The 21,812-nt window shown below is 36.2% G+C and overlaps 4 protein-coding genes and 1 non-coding gene across 6 annotated transcripts; 2 read left to right on the top strand and 3 right to left on the bottom strand.

Annotated features, from left to right (window-relative positions):
* Nucleotides 1-1,107: 1,107 nt before the first annotated feature.
* On the top strand, nucleotides 1,108-3,007 carry LOC113500925 (filaggrin-2-like). Its single transcript, XM_026881878.1, has 3 exons — nucleotides 1,108-1,376; nucleotides 1,588-2,185; nucleotides 2,652-3,007. Exons 1-3 carry the CDS (start codon nucleotides 1,368-1,370, stop codon nucleotides 2,924-2,926), a joined length of 882 nt encoding a protein of 293 aa, XP_026737679.1. The 5' UTR covers nucleotides 1,108-1,367; the 3' UTR covers nucleotides 2,927-3,007.
* A 68-nt stretch (nucleotides 3,008-3,075) lies between these two features.
* Nucleotides 3,076-3,147, bottom strand: Trnae-cuc. The gene has a single exon. It is a non-coding gene; the product is annotated as a tRNA-Glu (tRNA).
* A 2,262-nt stretch (nucleotides 3,148-5,409) lies between these two features.
* LOC113500937 (glutenin, high molecular weight subunit DX5-like) lies at nucleotides 5,410-7,346 on the bottom strand. Of its 2 annotated transcripts, none has more exons than XM_026881892.1 (3): nucleotides 7,200-7,346; nucleotides 6,798-6,861; nucleotides 5,410-6,244 (listed from the first exon to the last, which is right to left on the bottom strand). In XM_026881892.1, the coding sequence occupies exons 1-3, from the start codon at nucleotides 7,206-7,208 to the stop codon at nucleotides 5,478-5,480; spliced, it is 840 nt and encodes a 279-aa protein (XP_026737693.1). In that variant the 5' UTR covers nucleotides 7,209-7,346; the 3' UTR covers nucleotides 5,410-5,477. The 2 variants fall into 2 exon arrangements, with proteins under 2 accessions (XP_026737693.1, XP_026737685.1); XM_026881884.1 differs by having other exon boundaries at nucleotides 6,741-6,861.
* Nucleotides 7,347-9,665: 2,319 nt separating this feature from the next.
* LOC113500951 (pupal cuticle protein 36-like) lies at nucleotides 9,666-10,937 on the bottom strand. The gene is made up of 3 exons (XM_026881905.1): nucleotides 10,847-10,937; nucleotides 10,265-10,535; nucleotides 9,666-9,963 (listed from the first exon to the last, which is right to left on the bottom strand). Exons 1-3 carry the CDS (start codon nucleotides 10,853-10,855, stop codon nucleotides 9,743-9,745), a joined length of 501 nt encoding a protein of 166 aa, XP_026737706.1. The 5' UTR covers nucleotides 10,856-10,937; the 3' UTR covers nucleotides 9,666-9,742.
* An 8,807-nt stretch (nucleotides 10,938-19,744) lies between these two features.
* On the top strand, nucleotides 19,745-21,239 carry LOC113502420 (pupal cuticle protein 27-like). The gene has a single exon (XM_026883986.1). The coding sequence runs from the start codon at nucleotides 19,814-19,816 to the stop codon at nucleotides 20,132-20,134; it is 321 nt and encodes a 106-aa protein (XP_026739787.1). The 5' UTR covers nucleotides 19,745-19,813; the 3' UTR covers nucleotides 20,135-21,239.
* Nucleotides 21,240-21,812: the final 573 nt, after the last annotated feature.

The raw sequence follows: 21,812 nt of genomic DNA on the forward strand, positions 1-21,812 counted from the left end.
TATTAAATTATTGAATGAATCAGTCGGAATCATCTAACAGAGCCACGGTCCATGAGTGGCCGTATAATAAGCTCTTTGGGACACTTTATCTGAAGCCATCTCAAATATTTCTTATCAAAACATCGGATTCTCATGAAAGTCAACCTTTAAGACGGTCTTAAGAGTCCATCTGTCACAGCATTCCACTTTTAAGTGACAGAAAACGCACGAGTCTTGATTACGACTTAAAATTTTGTCGAGTTTAATTACATAGTTAGTGGTAGATGTTCCTTTTAGTTGATTTCCACCTTGAATCACCCATTTCATATGAACGCCCATAAGACACATACTCATTTGAAGGTAGGAACAGTGTTGTAACACGAAAAAAATAATGATGATCGTACACGCAACGCAATTAATTCAAGATCACGACCCAGACAGTGAACTGGTACTTGATCAATTTGTAGCAAAGCTTTCGTTTGTAAACGATGTTACAGATGATGCAATAACACTGGGAGCTTACCACAATCTATTAGATCCGGACTGATCCAACTGTGGAAAAGAGATGCCGCTATCTAATGAAGTACGCTGCCTTGCTCTCACAACGGCAATAGATCAACTTTAAGGAGCACTGGTAGACCTTATGATCGAATTCGAAACACTATGCAGTATCATTGAATTAACAAAAGCGAAAAATTATATTGTGTGAAATGATTAATGTTTGTTTGATACAAATGAAATATTCTCTATTTATCTGAAAATTCTCAGCAAAAGAGATTGTATTTGCAAACATTATTTTTTTTTAAACAAATCAAGATGAAAATTAATTGCCCATGAAACCTGATAACAATAAAAGAAGTATTCCACTTTTTTTTCGTCGGAAATCGATTTAGTTTTTAAGACGGAAACAATTCCTACTTAAATGACTTTTACTGATTTTTCTAGCATCTTTAGAAATAAGGAAAAATATTGCAAAATGTATAAATAAACTACACAATATACAAAGACATTTGCTTCAGACTCGAATCCTATAGCAATCGTGCCTGAAAATTTGCCTTTCACAACCGTTATCGTAAACACCGATCAATCGGAACGCTCGTAAAGTCTTAGCAAATCCGTACCAAAGGACCGATCCCGTACAGTGAGCAAAATCCTTGAAACATTACGTACAGATATGACACACGAGGTCAATCACGTTCGGAAGCTCAATAAGCCTAAAACTAATTACAAAGCGTATCATAGCATCGGTTTCTCTTGGATATGACGTCACATGCGAGTACTGAGGATCGAGAGTAGATGGTATATAATAGGTCAGCCGCCTCGATGCATCACAGTTCAACTTCAGCTTCATCCACATTAGGTTTGGAGTGTTCCAACAAATTTACAAAATGAAATTGGTAATTTGTTTTTTTGCGTTCGGTTTTGTGAATTTGTTCGTGGTTTAGATTATATTAGCAGTAATTGTGGTTTGGAAATCAAAGCAAATATATTAGCATAAAATTTAAATAAGAATTTTTAATTAACTGCATTTGCTTTCATGTTTTATACTATCATATTTAATAGATTTTTTTCATTATAAATTATTTTATTTGTCTTTATTTTCGCCAGTTCGTGATCGCTGCCCTCGTCGCCGTGGCCGCTGCCGGCCGTCTGGAACACCTGGAACGCTCCTACCTTCCTCCGGACAACAACTCGGTCGGCTCAGCCAGGTCCTTCGGTTCAAACGGAGGCTTCGGATCCTCTCAGGGTGGATTCGGCTCAAACTCCCACGGATCTTTCGGAAACTCCGGTGCCTTTGGCTCTGCTGGCTCCGGCCTGGGCCGCCAAAACGGTGGATTCTCCTCTGCGGCTACTTCGAACAAATACCTTCCCCCTAACCAGGGATCTGGAAACTCTGGTGCTTTTGGCTCCGGCGGTTTCGGTTCTTCCGGCAATGGACAGCACGGTGGATCTGGCGGTTTTGGTTCTTCCGGCAACGGCCAGCACGGTGGCTCCTTCTCTCAGGCTACATCCAACAAATACTTGCCTCCTAACCAAGGCTCCGCTGGATCTGGTGCTTTCGGAAACGGTGCCTTCGGATCTGCTGGATCTGGTATCTCCCGCCCCAACGGTGGATTCTCCTCTGCTGCTACCTCCAACAAGTACTTGCCCCCCAACCAAGGCTCCGGCTCAAACGGTGTGAACCAGTTCGCTCGCTCCCAACAAGGTAAGATATTCTTCCAACATATAAAATAAAAAAAATAAAAATAAAATATTCTATAACTTGCTGATAATTATAAACGTAAAGCGATTAGAAACAGTGAGTTATGATTATTATAGCAAGTCGTGCATAGCTCAATATAATTATTTTGCAATAGTTCAATACATTTGGAGTCGTTACCATCTATTTTAATTAATCAAATATTATCGTCTATTTCAATTGCACCTCAAAAAGGTTTACATACATTTTAGTGGCCGTAACCAATTGTAATTCTATATTTGTTATTGGAATTTGAGTAGAAAAAATAACAAAAGCAATTGAATAACGTATCATGTTCTCGGCATTCCAATTACAAAACAAGACTCCACTTTCGAAATTCAAACACATACTTTAGTATCTAATTAAACCCTAACCATGTTTTCATTTCATTCGCTACAGAACTATATTCAAATCTTCTTTGTTATTGTTTCAGGTTTTGGTGGTGCCCAAAACTACCGCAGCCAGCAATACAACCAGGGTTCCTCTCAGTACAGCCAGAACGGTCAGTCCCAGTTCTCCGCCCCGAGCTCTCAGTACGGCGCCCCCAGCTCCCAGTACAGCGCTCCCAGCTCCCAGTATGGCGCCCCTAGCTCCCAGTACTCTCAGTCTGGTGCCGCCAGCCGCCAGTACCTGGCCCCCAGGGCCGGCCCCTCCCAATCTCAGGGCCCTCAACAGAGCTTCGATGAACAGACCGGCTACCATTACTAAGTGTGTTCATAATCGACCTAGATTTGTTTAGTCAATTGAAATGTATTGTTTTGTATATAAATAAAAGATGTGTATATATTATATTGGATTTTATTCATAAAACGAGTGCTTTCTATTTAAAATTTCCCAAATAAAAAATACAAATGATATTCCGATACCGGGATTCCAACCCGAGCTTCTTGGATGAGAGCCAGGTATCTTAGCCACTAGACCATATCGGATAACATACATTAAAATACTAACATAGATTTTTTTTAAAAGGCCTTTTATAAAAATTAAACCGTAGCTTTTATTATTACTTCTGAAAAAACGAACAAATTCGATAGGATTTGGACTATATGATAGGATCTTCTACCGTATGATCAGATTTTACAGTTTCAAACACTCAAAGCTTTACTGCTAAATATTGTTTTAAATGTATCTTGTAAAAAACTCATAATATTTGGTTACCAAGTTAGTTTTTTTTGCAATAAGATCTATCAAGATACTATGGTCTTATTCAAGTTATCATTATAAATTTAACTTAATTTTAAATCATACCGACATTTTTTTTAACAAAACCGGAGTTCAACGTTCTTTAACTATAATAGGCAAAAACACAAATGTTTGGAGTCATTAGGGAACAGTAAGAAATGGTCGTTACCACTACTCTTGACCCACTGGGTCTTTAAACCTATTAATTACCCGCTTTTTCTTTTCATCTCAAGTAAATTACGTCTGTTTTTAAATGCCTGTTGCTAAGGGTTCTCTGCGCGGATAGCTCAGTGGTATAGGTCACGCGACGTGTTGCCGGTTCGATCACCGATAATTTGTGTGATCCACAAATGCTTGAATGTTTTTAAATCCTTTGCGATACGAGGATTAAATTCCACTGTGCGTGGGAGTCAATTCTTTTATTTAAATCTGTAATTTTCCTTTCATAGTATTAACACTTAGTACGCGATAAAGAGTGGGCGTCACTGATTGGTGACGTAATCTGCGTCTTCATTTGAATTAATATTTTTTGATTTTGATTTTGGCCTTGATCACTGAAAATTAAAAAAAAATTAGTGTGGCCAATGTATAGTAATTCATAACGCACAATATGCATCAAGACTACCTATAGACAATGCGAACTGTGCCGTGTTTCAGTTCTGGGCCGAAAAAAATTTTAGCGCTAAAAAGAAGAAGTAATATTTTTTTTAAACAACAAAGCCTACATCTCATTTTCATAAAAACTACTAAGTCAAACTTTATGAAATATTAATGCGACCAAATGACAGCTATTTCAAGTTAATTGATGAATCAGCAGAACTGGTTCACCCAGTCTGAAGTAATTAGGTGACAAACATAAAAAAAAGGATTTAAGAATCTTCTCTTGTTTAAAGTCGGTTGAAAGTACAAGGAAAGTTTTGCCAAGTTGACCACTTACTTCTAGCGTTCTACAGGATGCATTTTTTTATAAATGTAGGTTGATAAGTGTTTTAAACTTGGCAAACAATTATACATAAAAATGCTAAAACAACAATCTTCAGAACTTCCTTTATTATCATAATTGAGTATACATATCCGTGAAAAATTTAAATCCGTGAGGAAGTATTTCAAATAAAACGAACTTGAAATTCATATTACATCGACTTTTATTTAACAATTGTTATTAACTACACAAATAAATGGCTCAATACATCTTCAGATTTATTTTAATAACTCACGTCTCATTTTGTTTATTTTTTAAGATCGTAATTGACATAATTCTTAAAGTACGTATTTTTATATATTTTTAATACACAATAAAACAACCTTTCTTTGTAGTTGACCCACTTGGATATCAGTTATAGCTGCTAAAACTTGGTTTGAAAGTTGCCGAAATATAAATCCAAGTACTCTAAGAAATCAGCTACCTTCATACAAAAATCATCGAAATCAGTCAAGCCGTTTAAGCGTGAAAATGTAACAAAGATACATACACATACAAAAATTCTCACATACTTTTGAATTCATAATAATACTGTGGTTTTATTGCTAAACTGAAATTAAAATTAATCTTATAAAACCAAAATTCCAATTATACAATCAATCAATCAAACCGAAACAGCTTAAAACTAGATTACACAATATTACCAAGATATAAAATCGATAAAACTATTGAAAAACGTCGACATAAGAGTTCAGTGTCTGGGTCGCGATCTTGAACCGCTCGGTGCCTACGTCACAAAGACGCTTATGTGTCGAAAATATTTCTTCGCATGTGTAAAATTTGTGCGTGATAAATTAAAATGCATTCATGCATGCACCGTCGTTTTTGAATGATGTGTGCGTTTTCAAAAATAAATATCACAGCTTCCGAATTTTGGAAAGCAATCGGGTTTTTGATAACTTTGAAATAATTGAATGTATGTTTTGAGGTCGTTTTGAGAAGTTTGAAAGCAAAAATCAGAAAGTAAAAAAGTCTGACGAAAGATGGTTAATTATTCATGGTTCAATAAAAAATAAAATATCTTTAATAGATTAAAAGTCATTTATTTTACAAAACATACAAATACGATCACATTTAGTACTGCTGACTGTCCACTTAGTAATGGTAACCAGTCTCTTCATCGAAGCTTTGTTGGGGGATGTTCTCGAAGGGGTTACCCTGGGGAGCTTGGGGAGCTTGAGGGCCCTGGAAGTTCTGGAAGCCCTGGGAACCCTGGGTGGCTTGGAAACCTTGGGGACCTTGGAAACCTTGAGGACCTTGGAAGCTCTGAGGAGCCTGAGCGCTCTGGAAAACCTGGGGTGCCTGGAAGCCCTGGGGTGCCTGGATGCCCTGGAGAGCTTGAGAGCCCTGGAAAGCCTGCTGGCTCTGGAAGCCTTGGGAAGCTTGAGAACCCTGGAATCCCTGCTGTCCCTGGAAACCCTGAGGAGCCTGGAATCCTTGGGTACCTTGAGTTCCCTGGAAACCTTGCTGTCCCTGGGAACTCTGCGAAGCTTGGAAACCCTGGGAAGCTTGGGAGCCCTGGAAACCCTGCTGGCCCTGGTAACCCTGGGGAGCCTGGAAGTTCTGGGGAGCTTGAGACGCCTGGAAGCCCTGAGGGGCTTGGGAGCCTTGGGGAGCCTGGATACCCTGGGATGACTGGGATCCTTGAGGAGCTTGAGGGGTCTGGGAACCCTGGTACTGGTTGCTAGGAGCTCCTGATTGCTCTAGGTATTGGCTTTGGACGTTGTTGTTGGTGGCAGGTGTTGAGGGTACTGGAGTTCCGTAGTTGGTGCTGGGGATGGAGAATTTCTGAGGAGCTTGTGGCTTGTTGTACACATAGCCGTCACCATCGTACTGCTGACCACCAGTACTTTGGGCGGAACCTGTAACAATGAAAAATATTCCAATTTATATTATTAGCATTTTTTTCTAGTACATGCTGTCCTACGAAGGGAAAATGTCCTCAAAGTCCTATTTATTTTGATAAGGTTGCTTCTTTTGAAATGCGATTATTTCATCGGTGTTAAAAAACCGGCCTAGGAAGAAGCTGCCAGAAACGGTTCTGAACTTTCAACACACGCTTATGCTCAAAGGTTAAGAATTAATTAATATTTGTTAAATATTTTAGCTGGTTAATGAACTATTTACCTTTAATCTTCGGATACTAAACAAGCACTGGTGTTAGCTGGCGATAAGTTTGACTATCAGGTTGAAGATCGTAGGACTAAATGCCGTCACGAATTCAAGGGTATATTATAAAATTAAGGAAACAAAACCACTACCTATTAATCACCTTAAAAAATGTTACAGGACAACATCTGGCTTAAGACTTAAGAAAAATTTTAACAGTGACATCAGGAATATCAAGAAAAGTTTGACCTTGAACTCCATTTGAATCCCCAGAATTGACGTCATTTGGAGAATTGGATGAATTACCCTGGTTCTCAAGGTGCTCCAGGCGTGCTGCTGCTGCCACGGTAAGGAGAGCGGAGATCACGAACTATAAAAAAAGGTTATTGTATTTATTAGATGTTTATGATAAAATGATGACAAGCACAAAAGTCAGTTATGGATAAGCTGCCAGGAGATGAACATAACTTGCAAGCTTGCATTAAAGTCAAAGGGACAAATGAAACTTAACAAAAAGTTTGTAATGATAAAGGTTTTGTCCACTTAGGTATATCAGAGCTTTAAGAACTTCACTTTCACACTCCGTAGTATATTTTGCATATATTGGGCAATGATTTTTGTTTTTCACTTCACTAATCTTAAAAAAGTAATAAATCTTCTTTTATTTTAAAGAACACATAATATTATAAAAAAAAACATATATATTACCAGTTTCATGTTGTATGGAGTCAAAAACTACCTTAACTGGATAAAACACAAGTAGGACTGTGCTTTTGTGTGTCGAATAACCCATTATATACCATTTGGCCTTTATCCTGATCATATACCTGACGTCATGCAACAGAGGCCATAAACCAAAGCTATGATATACGTTGTAATTACTTCAATGCTTTTCTTGACTCCCGAACGTGACTAGATAGATTGAAATCACTTTTTTATGGAAATGTAGAGTAGTCTTCAGGTACAAAAAAAGAACTCTACAAAACCTATTGATTTTTGATCGATGATGATAATTAGTGATGTCATTCGATTGATTGGAACTTAAGTATGATGTAACGGTTCATGGATTTTAAGGTAATAAAACAATCTGTTTTAAATGATGTTTGTGTATAGATTTTCTGTCATGTCAAGAATTTGATAATTGAGTCTTTACTGCTTAATGACCAGCAAAGCTTATTTGAATTATCGGCAAAATGCAGACATGTTATTTTCATTACTCGCTGAGGAATGCAGTTTAAAAAAAAATCCTTTTCCTTTTTACCTAATTATAAATGAAAAAATTATAGATAAATATGGAAATACTACTTTTCTTTCATGTGGGAAATCATAATCTATCTCTTCCCGCTCTGGGCTGAAAGGAATTCAGATTTGTTTTTTTAACGACTCCCACAGTAAGGATTATAATTCTTGTGTCACGGGGGGTTCTACAAACATACAAATCACATGAATAAAGACACCCAGACCCACAACAAGCATTCGTGGATCACACAAAAGCTTTTCCTACGTGGGATTCGTACCCACGTGGGTTTGGCATAGTGACTTCAACCACTCGGCTATCCGTGCAGTCAAACTTTTACTGGGTTTTTTCTGACGCTCCTTCGTCCTTTAGGCCACGGTACAGTGTCCGGAGCGTTTCCCGTGTCGGCGAGAGGCCTCTTGCCTCAAAAAGCCTATCTTCACAATTTGTTTCTTTGTTCCAGCATTAATGTAGAGTTTTTTCGTAAAAAAAATGTATTTTCTTCATAGAAACGGTGTAGAAAATGGTATAACCTTCTTTCTTGGTTCCTGAACAAATTAGGTAACGATGCACCAAGCATCCTGTGTCTTATTTATTGTATTAAGAACTTGTATAGTATATTTTTCGTGCCATTACCAATTTGCGCGGATTAATTTTGACGTTGAGGTTGACGTTTTAGATTTTGACTTGGATATAAAAAAAATCATCCCTATTTGGGGTCTGCACTTCCAAAAAGAATATGATAGAGGGTTTTAGCGAGACTATAGGACAAAGAGCTTGTACATAGTTCATGAGTATTATATCATAACAAATCAGTTAGCCAGGCTAGGCTGTGTGTAGGATTGCAACGCATTGTCATACACCAATCCAAAACGCGGATAGTGTGGAACGACGGATTAGATTTAGTCACTACGAGTCTAACACCACGCGTTCTCTTCCTCGAGGGAGCGGTTGTCCATGGGAATTCCCCCGCCTTAACAAAATAAGAAACATAATAGACTAGTGATACTAGCTACTTGAGTTACAAGGAATGCATGCAATATAAACCAATATTCTTGCTACAGTTTTTCAGATTCAGTTAAAACACGTGAAGAAAATCTTTTCATTTAATTATTAGCATTCGATAGACCTACATACATATATCTATACTAATATATAAAGCTGAAGAGTTTGTTTGTTTGAACGCGCTAATCTCAGAAAATACTGGTCCAAATTGAAAAATTATTTTTGTGTTGGATAGACCATTCATCGAGGAAGGCTTTAGGCTATACCATCACGCTGCGACTAATAGAAGCGAAGCTACAATGGAAAATGAGAAAAAAACAGGGCTGGTATAAATCATAACTTATATCTTCTACCCACGGGGACGAAGTCGCGGGCAACAGCTAGTTTTCACATAATCCGCTTGTAGTTATTGTTTTTATAATAGTTACGTTGTAGGCACAATTTCATATGACACTTGTAGTTGAGTGCTTAGGGTCACCTCACCAGTAATATGATCAGTGAATCGGCCTAAATCTCAGGAGAAAATGTGTTTGCTACGCGAAGCTATTTTAAATCTCAGCGTAAGGTATGCATTGGATTCGAATGTTCAGTTAAAGAAATTTTTAAGGTATTTATTGAAACCTTCTTCATCTCATCAAATGTAGGAAATAAATAAAGTACATACAAGCAGTTGCTGTATGTGCCTGTTGATATCAATTTAGCATTGTTTAGAACATGCATTATAGAGCATCTAACTCTATGAATCTTATCTTCTTTATGAACATAGTATTTATATTTCATAGCAAACGTCTTTACTGCCCGTTTAATTTATAACATTTTTTATTTGTTATAAATTATAATAATGTAAAGTTCACTGATTATTTTCTAGTTTCCCTTCCCGACGAAAATGTTTCTCATATTTAAGGGTAAGGTTCAGATAAAGGAAATCCGACAAATAATTACATACAGATTTTATTATGATTATGTAAATTAACAAACTAATTGACTATATCATGTACTATCGAAGAACTTAGTAATGGTAGCCGGTTTCCTCGTCGAAAGCCTGCTGAGGGGGGTTCTCCAGGGCACTGGGCCTTGGGGCCAGGTACTGGTTGGCTCCTGTCTGCTGGGAGTACTGCGACTGGGATCCGAAGTTGGAGAGCTGAGGAGTTCCGTAAGCCGTGCTAGGGATGGTGTACTGGGAACCTTGCTGGCCGAACTGTTGACCTTGGGAGTTTTGGGAGCCAAAACCTGGAATTAGATAAGAAATAAGTAAGTATTTACTTAATTTTTATAAAGATGTAACATCTTACGACACTTTTATGGATGAAAATGCAAATACTCTGCATAAATAATTATTTTTTTGTTTAGCCCTTACTGTCCAACTGTAAAGGGCAAAGGCCTCCCTTCTTTGCATAAATATTATTCCTTTTGAAATATCAACGACTTATTTAGTTCAGGATGTATTCATTCTTAACATAGCTTCGATTATTTTATTTTTTTGTAATTAAATATTTGAAATGTATATAATAAGTTGTGCCTTTAAACTCACCGGTCAGGGAACCAGAAAACTGGGGAGCACCGTTGGAAGAGCTGTGGTCAGGAGGCAGGTATTTGTTGGATGTAGCCAGACCGAAAGCACCATTCTGGCCCTGGTCTGCACCAGCTGAGCCAAAAGCACCGTTAGACCCAAAAGAACCCTGAGATTGAGAGCCGAAGGATCCAGCAGAGTTGCTTCCCTGGAATGGGGGAAGGTATGCGCGCCGTTCGAGGTGCTCCAGGCGAGCGGCAGCTGCTACGGCGACGAGGGCGGCGAATACGAACTGCAGGAATAATAACAAGGATTAGAACAGTTTTAAATTCTAAGTTTAGCAGCTCCAAATATCCACTTCCAGCAAAGAAGTTTTTTGGAGTTCTTTTATTGAATCTCTCTAAGTTTGCTCTAATGGAACCCGACTTTGGGTTAGGCTGGTCTTTCTACATAAACTTTCCAAGAACATATTGTACAAATGTGTATTTATGTGCATTAAAATATAAGTAAATTAAGTTCGCGATCTTTTTCTACTAAGTCCCAAATACAAATTATAAATTTTAAGATAAATAAAAAAACAAATTAAGTATTTTTGAAAATTACCAGTTTCATGTTGTATGTTTGTCTGAGCACTCCAAACCAAGTGAAGATGAATCTCAAATGGTACTGTGATGTCGAAACTCGACTGACCTATTATATACCATCTGCCCTCAATCCTGAACGTGCCTGACGTCATTCATAACTGAGATAATAAACTAAACTCATGATATACCTTAATTGGTTTAAGGCTTTTTTGAGCTACCGAACGTGATTGGCCTCGTGTGTCAAATCGTTTAGTATTTTTATGGTCTTTGTTAATGGTTAGCATGGAAACCAGTTAAATTGGTTCCTTAAACCTAGACTTTATTGAGAAAAAACCCAAATAAAACTGGAGTCCACTAAGATAGATGCAGTTTCTTTGTGTTACAATCATTGTTCTTTGTGATTTTAATTAAAAAATAAGCGGATAACGTTGACGGCAATTGTTAAGTGCCTAAAAAACCGACATTCCTAATCTGTCATAACTTAGTTTTCACGCATTTTTTATAGAAAACCACTTGTATGCACTTAAGTTAATAATATCGCAGCTCTTATATTACAGCCAACCAAGAAAAGGTTCGAGATCGCTGAAATTGCAATATGTACAACAAATCAAAAATATTTTTCGTTGAATGAGAGATAATGGCTTAGTAACTTAGGTGAACGACCTAAGTCATCATAGGCAATGTAGAGCCAATCAATAAAACTTTATCGACTATTTAACTTTGATGCCAATAATTCTCAATATTTTTTTATAGGTGCGTTTATGATAGAGAATCAATTAAATATTATAAACATAGTGTTGATGCCACATGCTTTGTTTAAAGACGGAAGCTTTTAACTTTATCCAAGAGCACGCATAGATGTTATAGAATTTCCTCGTTCATAGTATTTTAACCAACTTCAAATAGAGGAGGTTCTCAATTCATCTGTTAGAACATTAGAATGGATGAACCGATTTTGTCAATTCTTTTTACATTGAAAGAGAAAAAGCTGTCATTTGGTCCAATAAAAAATCATCAAGTTTAGCTCAGCAGTTTTAACTCCAACATGGAACGTAAGTCATCATATCTTTACATCAGTAGAGCCAAAAGCAGACCGTGATATAGATTGGGAAACGCCTGCGTTAAAAATGTAACTTGCCGTAATCCTTTAATTAACCATGGTATAACTACACGATGAAGATCGTGACATTTGCATGACATAATCCATGATCTTAGTAATTGTTTTCGCGAATGTCGTTTGGACCATTTAGCTAGGAAAATTGATTGATGCATCATAGGACGAATGTAGGACCTAATACAATTAGATTAGTGGTCATTTTGACAGGTAATTAGCGTTTGACAAAAGCTTTTTTTATTTAAACAATGGTCACTTTGTATGATGAACCTATAATTATGTTCAACTTATATTTTTAAAATAGTCAAACGTTTATTTTCAGGTTTCACTTAGTTTAAATAACGCAACGATGTTTGAGAATAATATATGTACAAAAAGGAAAAACTGGCTTCAAATAAAAACTACTGAGAAAAATTTTATGAATATTGTCCATCTTTTGGACCAAATGACGGCTGTTTCACGTTTATCAATCGTGAAATAGCTGTCATTTAGTCAACAAAATCAATTCATCTAGTCCAAAAGTCTTAGGTAAAAAATTAAAAAAACAATAGAAGCGAATTTATAACCTAATTCTTTTTGCAGTTGGTTCCAAAAAAATACATTATCATTTAAAAAAAAAGCATAGACTTTGATGTTGACATAACATACTGTAAACTTGTATTAAATAATTCGCTTTTCACAAATATTAAGAAATTCCTCTGTCACAGTACGGTGAACAGGGTTATGGTGGAAAAACAGACATTCTTAAAATTTATTAGTAAAGATTTTCATCCTACATAATAGTTATCAAATACGACTCCAATTTCATCCCAATATACTGAAATCGCACATCATCATCGTCGATAATTAACAACGTTCATTAATATTTATCTACGGTACATATACACAGAAATTACACGTTTTTATCAGGAGTTTTTTGAACAAACACCTGGCGATTGATATTTACTATCTTTTATAATGAACGTATGGAGTTTTTTTTTGTACAATTGGCAACAAAGGTTGAACGCTATCAAATTTTCTTTTTACCATTCAACTCCAGCTCTACCTTATTTAATACATACTTGTGGATCTCGTGGCTAAACTTTAACCGCAAAAGTGAATCGATCACAGGTTAAGCTACGCTTGACGCGGTTGGTCCGTTGATGGGTGACCATCTTTGTCAAAAACGAGTTCCTCCGTGTTTCGGAAGGCACGTTAAATCCTGGGTCCCGGCTGTTATTCCTACATCTTTGACAGTCGTTACAGGTAGTTAGAAGCTTGAAAAGTCTGACAACCGGTCTAACCAAGGGGTATCGTGTTGCCTAGGTAATTGGGTTGAGGAGGTCAGATAGGCAGTCACTCCTTGTAAAACACTGATACTCAGCTGAAACCGGTAAGACTGGAAACCAACCCCAACATAGTTGGGAAAAGGCTAGGCCGATGATGACTTGTGTCGCAGGGAGTTTAACGAAGATTCTAGTTACAAGTACAGAGACTAAATACAGGCTTAAAAAAGCTTAGTTTTGGGAAAAGAGGGTAGAGTTTTTAACATTCAAATATTTAAGGAAACATCGAAAAATTACAAACTATCGTTTTCTCACTATACCATTTATTTCAAAAAAGGTTTTTAATGCATTCGAAAATCTGCGATAATAGTCGATAATAATCAGATTTTGTTGTCGACTGTACTAATTTGAGAGTTTTACGTATTTTACGAATGAATGAGGTAGTTTTTGCTTTTAGCCGCTTCCATTGATGTATTTTTATGTTTTCATAATAGGTTGGTTCGATTTAATTGGGGTTCTATCGTGGGTATAAAATGATCTATTTCGGTATCAGATTCTATAGCTTCAGAGAATTGATTGTTGCGTCTTGACGTCTTCTTCCATATTGGTCATGATAGTAATGGTAACCATGGCCTATTTACGTCCCAATGCTGGGCATAGGCTTCTCATATAGGGACTTACCTAAAAACATAGGTGATATTAGTTTGACGTGTCTGTCTGGCTGTATATCTGTCTATCTGTGGCATCAAAGCTCCCGAACTTATTGAGTGATTTCAATTTAGTTTGTTTATACAACAAATGTAAGTCTGTAGACAAATCAGGCTCTTGTTTTTCAGCAATCTTGATTTAACTGAAAAAATATTATATCTTTTGGGAACTCAAAGAAAAGGTTTTATCGAAAAAGACTTGCACTACGGCACTTTTAGCAGATCTGTTGCACATTTTTAAGGTAGTTCCACGATCCAGCTGTCTCTCTATTTTTCAATTTGATCTTATAGCATTTGCTGAACGATATGTGACTGCACGGATAGAGGAATAATAACACGGCGTTCACTCAACCCATTGCGCGCCTTGTCGCGCCTTCAATCCTAGGATAGGACAAGCGTTTGTATGATCTCCGAATGTTTGTTCTAAGTCTAGGTGTCTTTGTGCATGTGATTTGAGTGATTGCAAAAACGAATCCCGCGTAATGAATTTAATACTTGCATGTATTAAATTCATTACGCGAGATTCGTTTTTTAGCATAATAAGCGTCATAAGTGATGTCACGTTCGACTGATAATATTATAGCAATAATTTGCCTACGCCACTAATATTCCGTTTCCATGTTATTGTAAAATGATTCACAAAATCCATTGAGTCCTACTGTTCTGAGTCATCCATTGTGAATGGAAGCTTTGTGTTGCATTCATCTTTTGTAGTGAATGTGCAGTTGAGTGTAATTTATTAGGTAAATTTAATTTAGTATCTTTTGTTCAGGCGTGTTTATTGGTTTGTGAATATTAATTGATTTCTTTGTCTTAGCATTAGGTCTGCAGTCTTGACATGGATGGAGATCGCGTAACTATAATGTAAAATTGTCAATATTTTTTCATGCCTTGCTCATGTCTCGGTGTAAGAAATGGAACTCCTCCAAAGCGGCTCGACCAGTTCTCTCGATATTTTGTATGCATATTGGGTTGGTCTGAGAATCGGAAAGCATCTTTGTTATATAACTCATATTATTTTTACTTCCTAAAACTCATTTATAACGCAAAACGCTTGCTGGGACAGCTGGTAAATATATGATTTCGAAGCATAGATGTCATATTGCATTCAAAACAATTTTGCAATTTACAAGACTGAAAAATATTTACCTCATAAAGTCTGCTTGCGACTACGGCCAGTGTTACCCAGGTCAAGCCTTTAAAGATAAAAGTAACTAAATAATGATGTTTGTTAAGTTTGCACACTTCTTGACTGTTAACATTATTAAATCGACTTTCTGCATCGCTAATATAAAAAAAACCATTTCCTGAACCGACTCGTACTTAGAAGTTGTACTGTTTGACGATCTCCGTGGTCGAATATCGTACGCACCGATTTCAAGGTGTCGATATCTCTGAGGTCCCGGGTTCGATCCCCTGTCGGGCCAATGTAAAAATTCACATTTCTACATTGTTTCGGGTCTGGGTGTCTGTGCTACCTTCGTTGTATCTGAATACCATAACACAAGTGCTTTAGCAACTTACTTTGGGTTCAGAACAATGTATGTGATGTTGTCCGCATTTATTTAATTTATTATTTACTGTACCTTGGCAGTTGTACTACAATTCCATTTTTCAACCGTATTATTGTTCTAAAACTCAAATGACAACTAACCATGATGTCTTTACACCTATTACGTAATCATCGTTTCCCAGAACATGTAAACCTTACATAAAACCTTTTTATTTGCACATATGACCTAATTCCTTATCTCCAACATCTTTGCGACGTTTTTCCTTTCCGAGGCCGTTTGCCACATGATCATCATCACGTATGATACAAGGTTGACCTTGTGACAACAAGAGCACAATTTGCGGAGATATTGCGAGATTGGACTAGACTCATGGTGATGGTAGTTAGATTCAAGGGTTATACAAGGTATTGAATAGTTTGGAGGCATTGTTTTGAAGTTTGTCAGGAAACTGAAGAATATTAATAGAAAATTAATTACGTCGACTTCAATTATTTGTTTTGAACTTCACACTTATAATAATAGATACTAATACTAATATTATTGATATTTGATATCGGCATTACAGCGTAATGCTAGGAAGTTTTTATGCCATTTGTTCATTCATATTATCAAAAGCATTTAAGAAGCGGGGAAGGGTGGGCGATACTTTGTTCTGTCCAATGTAATTTGACCTTCATAAAATTGTACTTAATGGCCTAATTTGAAATAATAACTTTACAATTGTGTTGTTATTGACAATAATTATCCTCTTCCAACGGTTTTTTTTTCTAAACTTTCTCAGTCAAAGTTTATTAATATTACTAATTTCATTTGTATCATTGGAATGTTTAACGAAATTGTTTAACTGCTTACCTCACTCGCTCGTTATTATGTGCCTTTAGCTTTTCGCCCGCGTCTTCGGCCGCGTCGAGGTCGGTTAAATCGCGTTTCCAAGAGAACTCTTCAAAAGTCCAGGATAAAAACTATCCTATGTTCTTTCTCAAGGTCAACTCTATCTCTGTATTAAATTTCATTAAAATCAGTTCAGTGGTTTAGACGTGAAAGCGTAACAGACTGACAGAGTTACTTTCGCATTTATAATATTAGTAAGGAAAGGATGTTATAGACTAATGACTATACTAGCGCACTCTTTATGAATTCCTTTAATCTATATTCATGACGTCATTTAAATTGCGTGGATGGTTGAGGTCACCAAGCCAAACGCGCTATGTCGACGTGTCGCGAGTGCGCTCTCCCGAGGCTGACAAGCGTTTGTGTGATCCACGAATGCTTCTCCGGAGTCTTGGTCTTGTGTATATGACTTTAATATTTGACGGTATACGGTATATAGGTATTTCTACGAAGTCGTCCGAAAAAAAAACATTAGGCACTTTTACCATACAAGCATCAGCACATTGTCTATAACTTTTCGGGTCCTTGACTTACCATGTTCAAGGTCACTTTCATTCCTGTTGCAATTCCATCATTTAAGCAAAGATTGCTTTTATGTTTTAATTCTTAATTGAACTGGTAATAGCTTCGCACAGCTCTATCTAAACCAATATAATTATGCGTTTAAGTATTCAAATTACATCGTTTAACGTATGTAGGTGGTAATTTGGATTTAACTTCTAAGTGAGTTTTAATAGTTTATAGTTTGGTGGTGAATTGAAAATCGTATGGCTATGAGCTGAGCGTACGAGAGTATGCTACAATATTATTTGCAAACCTTAAGATTAGGTATACTGCTACACGGACAGCCAAGTGGTTGAAGTCGCCAGTAAACTAACTGTGCGTGACGGGTTGTGGGTTCGATGTCCACATACTACCTACAAGAAAATTTTGTGTAATCCATGAATGCTTCACCCGAGTCTGGATGCCTTCTAGCATGTAATTTGAATGTTTGTGAAAACCCATCGCGATACAAGGATTAAATTTCTTGGAGCGGGAGCGGGAGTCGGGCTGTGAAAGTTTTTGTGATGAGTGCAAGTGTTGAAAAAAGAAAAAGCACTCCAAATAATAGAAGAATATTCGATTTAGTCTTAAAAAAAAGTATTTGTTTTTCTAGATATAAATAATCATCACTAATTTGTAGAATTAACATAATCTTAAGCTCCTTTTCAATCGATGAAGGCTCTACGGCTAAACAGAACGTCTTTATTATTAGCTCTGAATAGAAAGTACAGATGCTTTTAATATTATTTGTCAAGTACAACCTTATAATCTTCAAGGCAATTCCAATAATATCGGAATTTAATGAAATTTTTAATTCTTGGCCTGATATAAAAGAGGCTGGAATGCAAGGAATAGGCACAGTTCATTGTTTGTTGTGCAAAGTTGAAGACAGGAATTATAACAATGAATTTGGTAAGCAGAAAAAAGATTCTTAGACCGTTATTTATAACTAACCAAAATGTCATTATCCTATTTTTAAGATAAGTTAACATTATTCAATCATTCCACTGCGATCATAGTCTGTATCTAGACAAAAAAGCCTTTTTTTAGATTTTAAGAAGGAAATATATTTCAATTCTCCGTCTTCGAAGCAAGTTGAATTGTTATAATCCAAACATAGAACTACAACTAATATTTTACATTTTATAACTGTTTTAAACTAAACTGACAAAAAAATAATTAATATACTATTTTCAAGCGTCAGAAAAGGCGTTTTCACCCCCTTCCAATACGTGAAACGTGTCTGAAAACAAAGCTGTGTACCTTGGTTGGCAGCCTGTTACATGCCAACTAATTGTCAAAAACAAACACACCTTTCTATATCTATGTCTACACTAGAGACATGATTTTCTTGCTTAGAAACATAAAATAATTTTCAATTCATAAAAACTTACATGTTAACTCTTTTTAATTTTATAGTTAATCATCAGTGCCATCGTAGCTTTAAGCTCTGCAGCTCAGCTCCCATCCAGGAACTACATTCCCCAAGGTCAAAGCCAAGGTCAAGATGGCTACCAGTATGGATCCCAGTCAGGGTTTAATGGAGGGTCAGGCAATGGAAACAATAGAGCACAACAGGATGCTGAAAAGAATTCAGCTGTCTTGAAACAAGATCAGGAAATTCTTGAAGACGGATGTAAGTGATGCCTTGATTTTTATTTTTTACATTGATGATATTGAAATGTTCTAAATGATGCAGTACTGAATCTGCATCTATATCATCGGCCTAGCCTTTTCCCAACTATATTGGGGTCGGCTACCAGTCTAACCGGTTTTAGCTAAGTACCAGTGTTTTACAAGGAGTGACTGCCTATCTGACCTCCTCAACCCAGTTACCTGGGCAACACGATACCCCTTGGTTAGACTGGTTGTCAGACTTTTCAAGCTTCTGACTACCTGTAACGACTGTCAAAGATGTAAGAATAACGTATCGTATCTGCATCTATATGTATTTATTTATTGTAAAATCTTTAACCACTTCAAAACAAACATTGAACATTAGATAAATTACTGTGGTACACTTTTATTATCGTTGTTTACTTTAAAGTTAGTTATTAGTATTAGTAAATATTTAGAATCTAAGACTGCTTTTCATAATAGCGTTATGGAACATTTATCAAATAAGGTGTATGCTAAGAAACGTAAAATGAAATTCATCAATTAACTCCTATCGATTAATAGGATAACTCATTTTTCGATAATCCTTATTAGAAAACCAGCCCAAAAGAACTGTGATATTGACACAAGTCACGATCTCAAACAATGCAAAATGCACATTCAAGAACTAATTTCGTTAATCACTTTACGGTAACAAAGCTTTTAGTGCGTAAGAATCTCGTATCAAATATTACAAAAATGAAAGTTCCCTTGTAACTAGTTCAAATGCCAAGGTTAAGTTGGCCATCGCCAATGAATATGGTCCATTCATACTCTTAACAGTCATCGTCTTCGTAATGATACAAATATTTGAGGTTTTATTATTATTAGGTGAATTTAATTAGTCATTATCATATTTCGGGTAATGCGGTAGCTTTTGTCTTAAACTTATTTGATATAGACCTTCGATTTTTTAAATCTTATCTCCGTCAATACAAAATAAGAATATATGTGAATATGATAGTTTAATGAAGTTTTAAAGGTTTCTGCTGCCTCCAACCTTAAGTATACAAAAATCAATATTATAGGTATCTTTTCTATAACGAAATCTGAAAGTATTTGTAAATACATCTTAAATACTAAAAATAGGATTACAATACACTTAAGATACTAATATTTTATTTCAATAAATTTCATGAGGTACAACATTTTCAATTACACCTAATTAATGTTGAATCAAAATCAAAAAGTCATTTATTCAAATTAGGCTACTAAGTAGCACTTTTTGAAGGTCAAATTACATTGGACAGCACCCAGTTTTGCCCACCCGTCACCGCTTCCTATGAGTAATTGAAAATGTTGTACCTCATTCCAGCCTACCACTTCGGCTACGAGACTTCAAACGGCATCCGAGCAGAGGAAGCTGGCAACACAGAACAAGCTCAAGGTGGCTTCTCCTACACCGGTGATGATGGCAACACTTACACTGTGACATACACCTCAGGAGAAGGTGGCTTCAGACCTCAAGGGGAACACCTCCCAGTCCCCCCTCCTACTCCAGAAGCTATCCTGGAAGCCTTGAAGAAGAATGAACAAGATGAGGCCGCTGGGATCTTTGATGATGGTAAGGAATATATTGATTGTGTGGGCAGGAGTTGTTTCCTTGTAAATGACTGATTTGAATCTCGGGTAAAAGATCAAATTTTGCAATGTCCTTGTTAATACAGCAGTAATAAAAAATGCTGCTTTTATGTCTTTTGGTTTGATACTGTGTTCAAGTCACTTACAAGATTCAAAAGGTGATAAATATTAGCTGAAAAAATATTAGCTTTTGAAAATAGTTTGAATACTCGTGAAAGCGCAGTATGAAGTACTAGGAAAGAAGAATCGTCTCAATATTGAGGCTTTAGGGATTAAGGCAACTTTTCGTATAGATCCTTTGTATGCAGAACCATTCAATGTTTATTTTTCCCCAGGTCAATACCGCCCTGATCAGAACGAAGGCGGCAACGGCAAAAGTGGTTTCGGATCAGCGAACCGTCAGGGTAGCTTCAACTCCAACAGCGGCTACCAATACTAATATCGCACAATAATATCTATCAAAACGAGAACGTTTAACTAAATAATATTTTAAAACGAGAGAGACCTATAATCTATGTATATCCGACTTCAAATAAAAATTACTGAGACAACCACAATTTTTATGGGATGAGAGCCACGTTAAATGAAAAAAAAACAAAGAAAAGAAATACCGACGAACTGAGAACCTCCCTGTTTGATGTCGTTTGAAAAATAGCGAAGTCTATTCTGGTACAATTAAACACCGTTCACAGTAAAACAAAGAAATATTCAAAAATGCAGGTGAAAGCTAATGTTTTAATGATGTTATTGTTGCTAACAGCAAAATATTTTTTATTGAAGTGCCATACAAATCACACTTTTTTATCTGTATAGAATACAACGTTCAAATTTTGATAAATATTTAAAACCCCACGACAAACAACGGACTGTTATTATAGATTTAAAAATAAAAGTAGAATAGTACTAATTTAGACTTAAGATAACTGTAATGAAAATAAACGAGATCACAGCTAAATCCAATTGCAGCCTTTTATTTCACAGAATAATTATATGTTAACGTTTCATATGGATATTAAATACATACCTCAATTTCATAACTTCGGTGAACGATTACGTAATAATGATCATAAAGTGATTTTTAATATCTATAATTAAATAGTAAACCTACCATTACGTTAAACGCTACAAAACTTTAATAGAGGCAAAAAGCTCTACATCACGCGACGTTTTATGCGCCTGCGCAGATTGGTAGCGCCATCTATGATGTAGATTACGAACTAAAATGTTTTGTAGATGGATAACATGCTAAATAGTTCGGCCAACATCTACGGAGACTCTATGTACTAGCTCTCGCAAAACATGGTACGATTTTGAGATTAGTAATTTGGAATAAACTCAACAGATGGCAGTTAAACTTTTTGGATATTCGCTTTGTTTGATTTTTTATACGTTTATGACTAAAAATTGAGGACCACTATGGAAGGGTATACATACGTAGTTAGATAGTCATAAAAGCCAAAAAAAGAGAAATCTGTCTAGGAGTCTTTTCTTGCAGAAACGATTATAAAACGAAATCATATTTTGGTGGAATATTTTATTTTGTAATCTACAGTGTGGTTTTATATTTCCCGTGAGTGACAAATATTTGTGGGATACCTAAATAAATTATTCTAAATCTGTATACTTTGGGTGTTTTCTTTGATTCAGATCGTACAAGTTGTTAATTGTAACTTTATATGATGTAGGTTTTATTGGATTTTTAACTAATTGTCTG

This window comes from Trichoplusia ni, chromosome 2 (assembly GCF_003590095.1).
Source record: "Trichoplusia ni isolate ovarian cell line Hi5 chromosome 2, tn1, whole genome shotgun sequence".
Taxonomy (NCBI): Eukaryota; Metazoa; Arthropoda; class Insecta; order Lepidoptera; family Noctuidae; genus Trichoplusia; species Trichoplusia ni.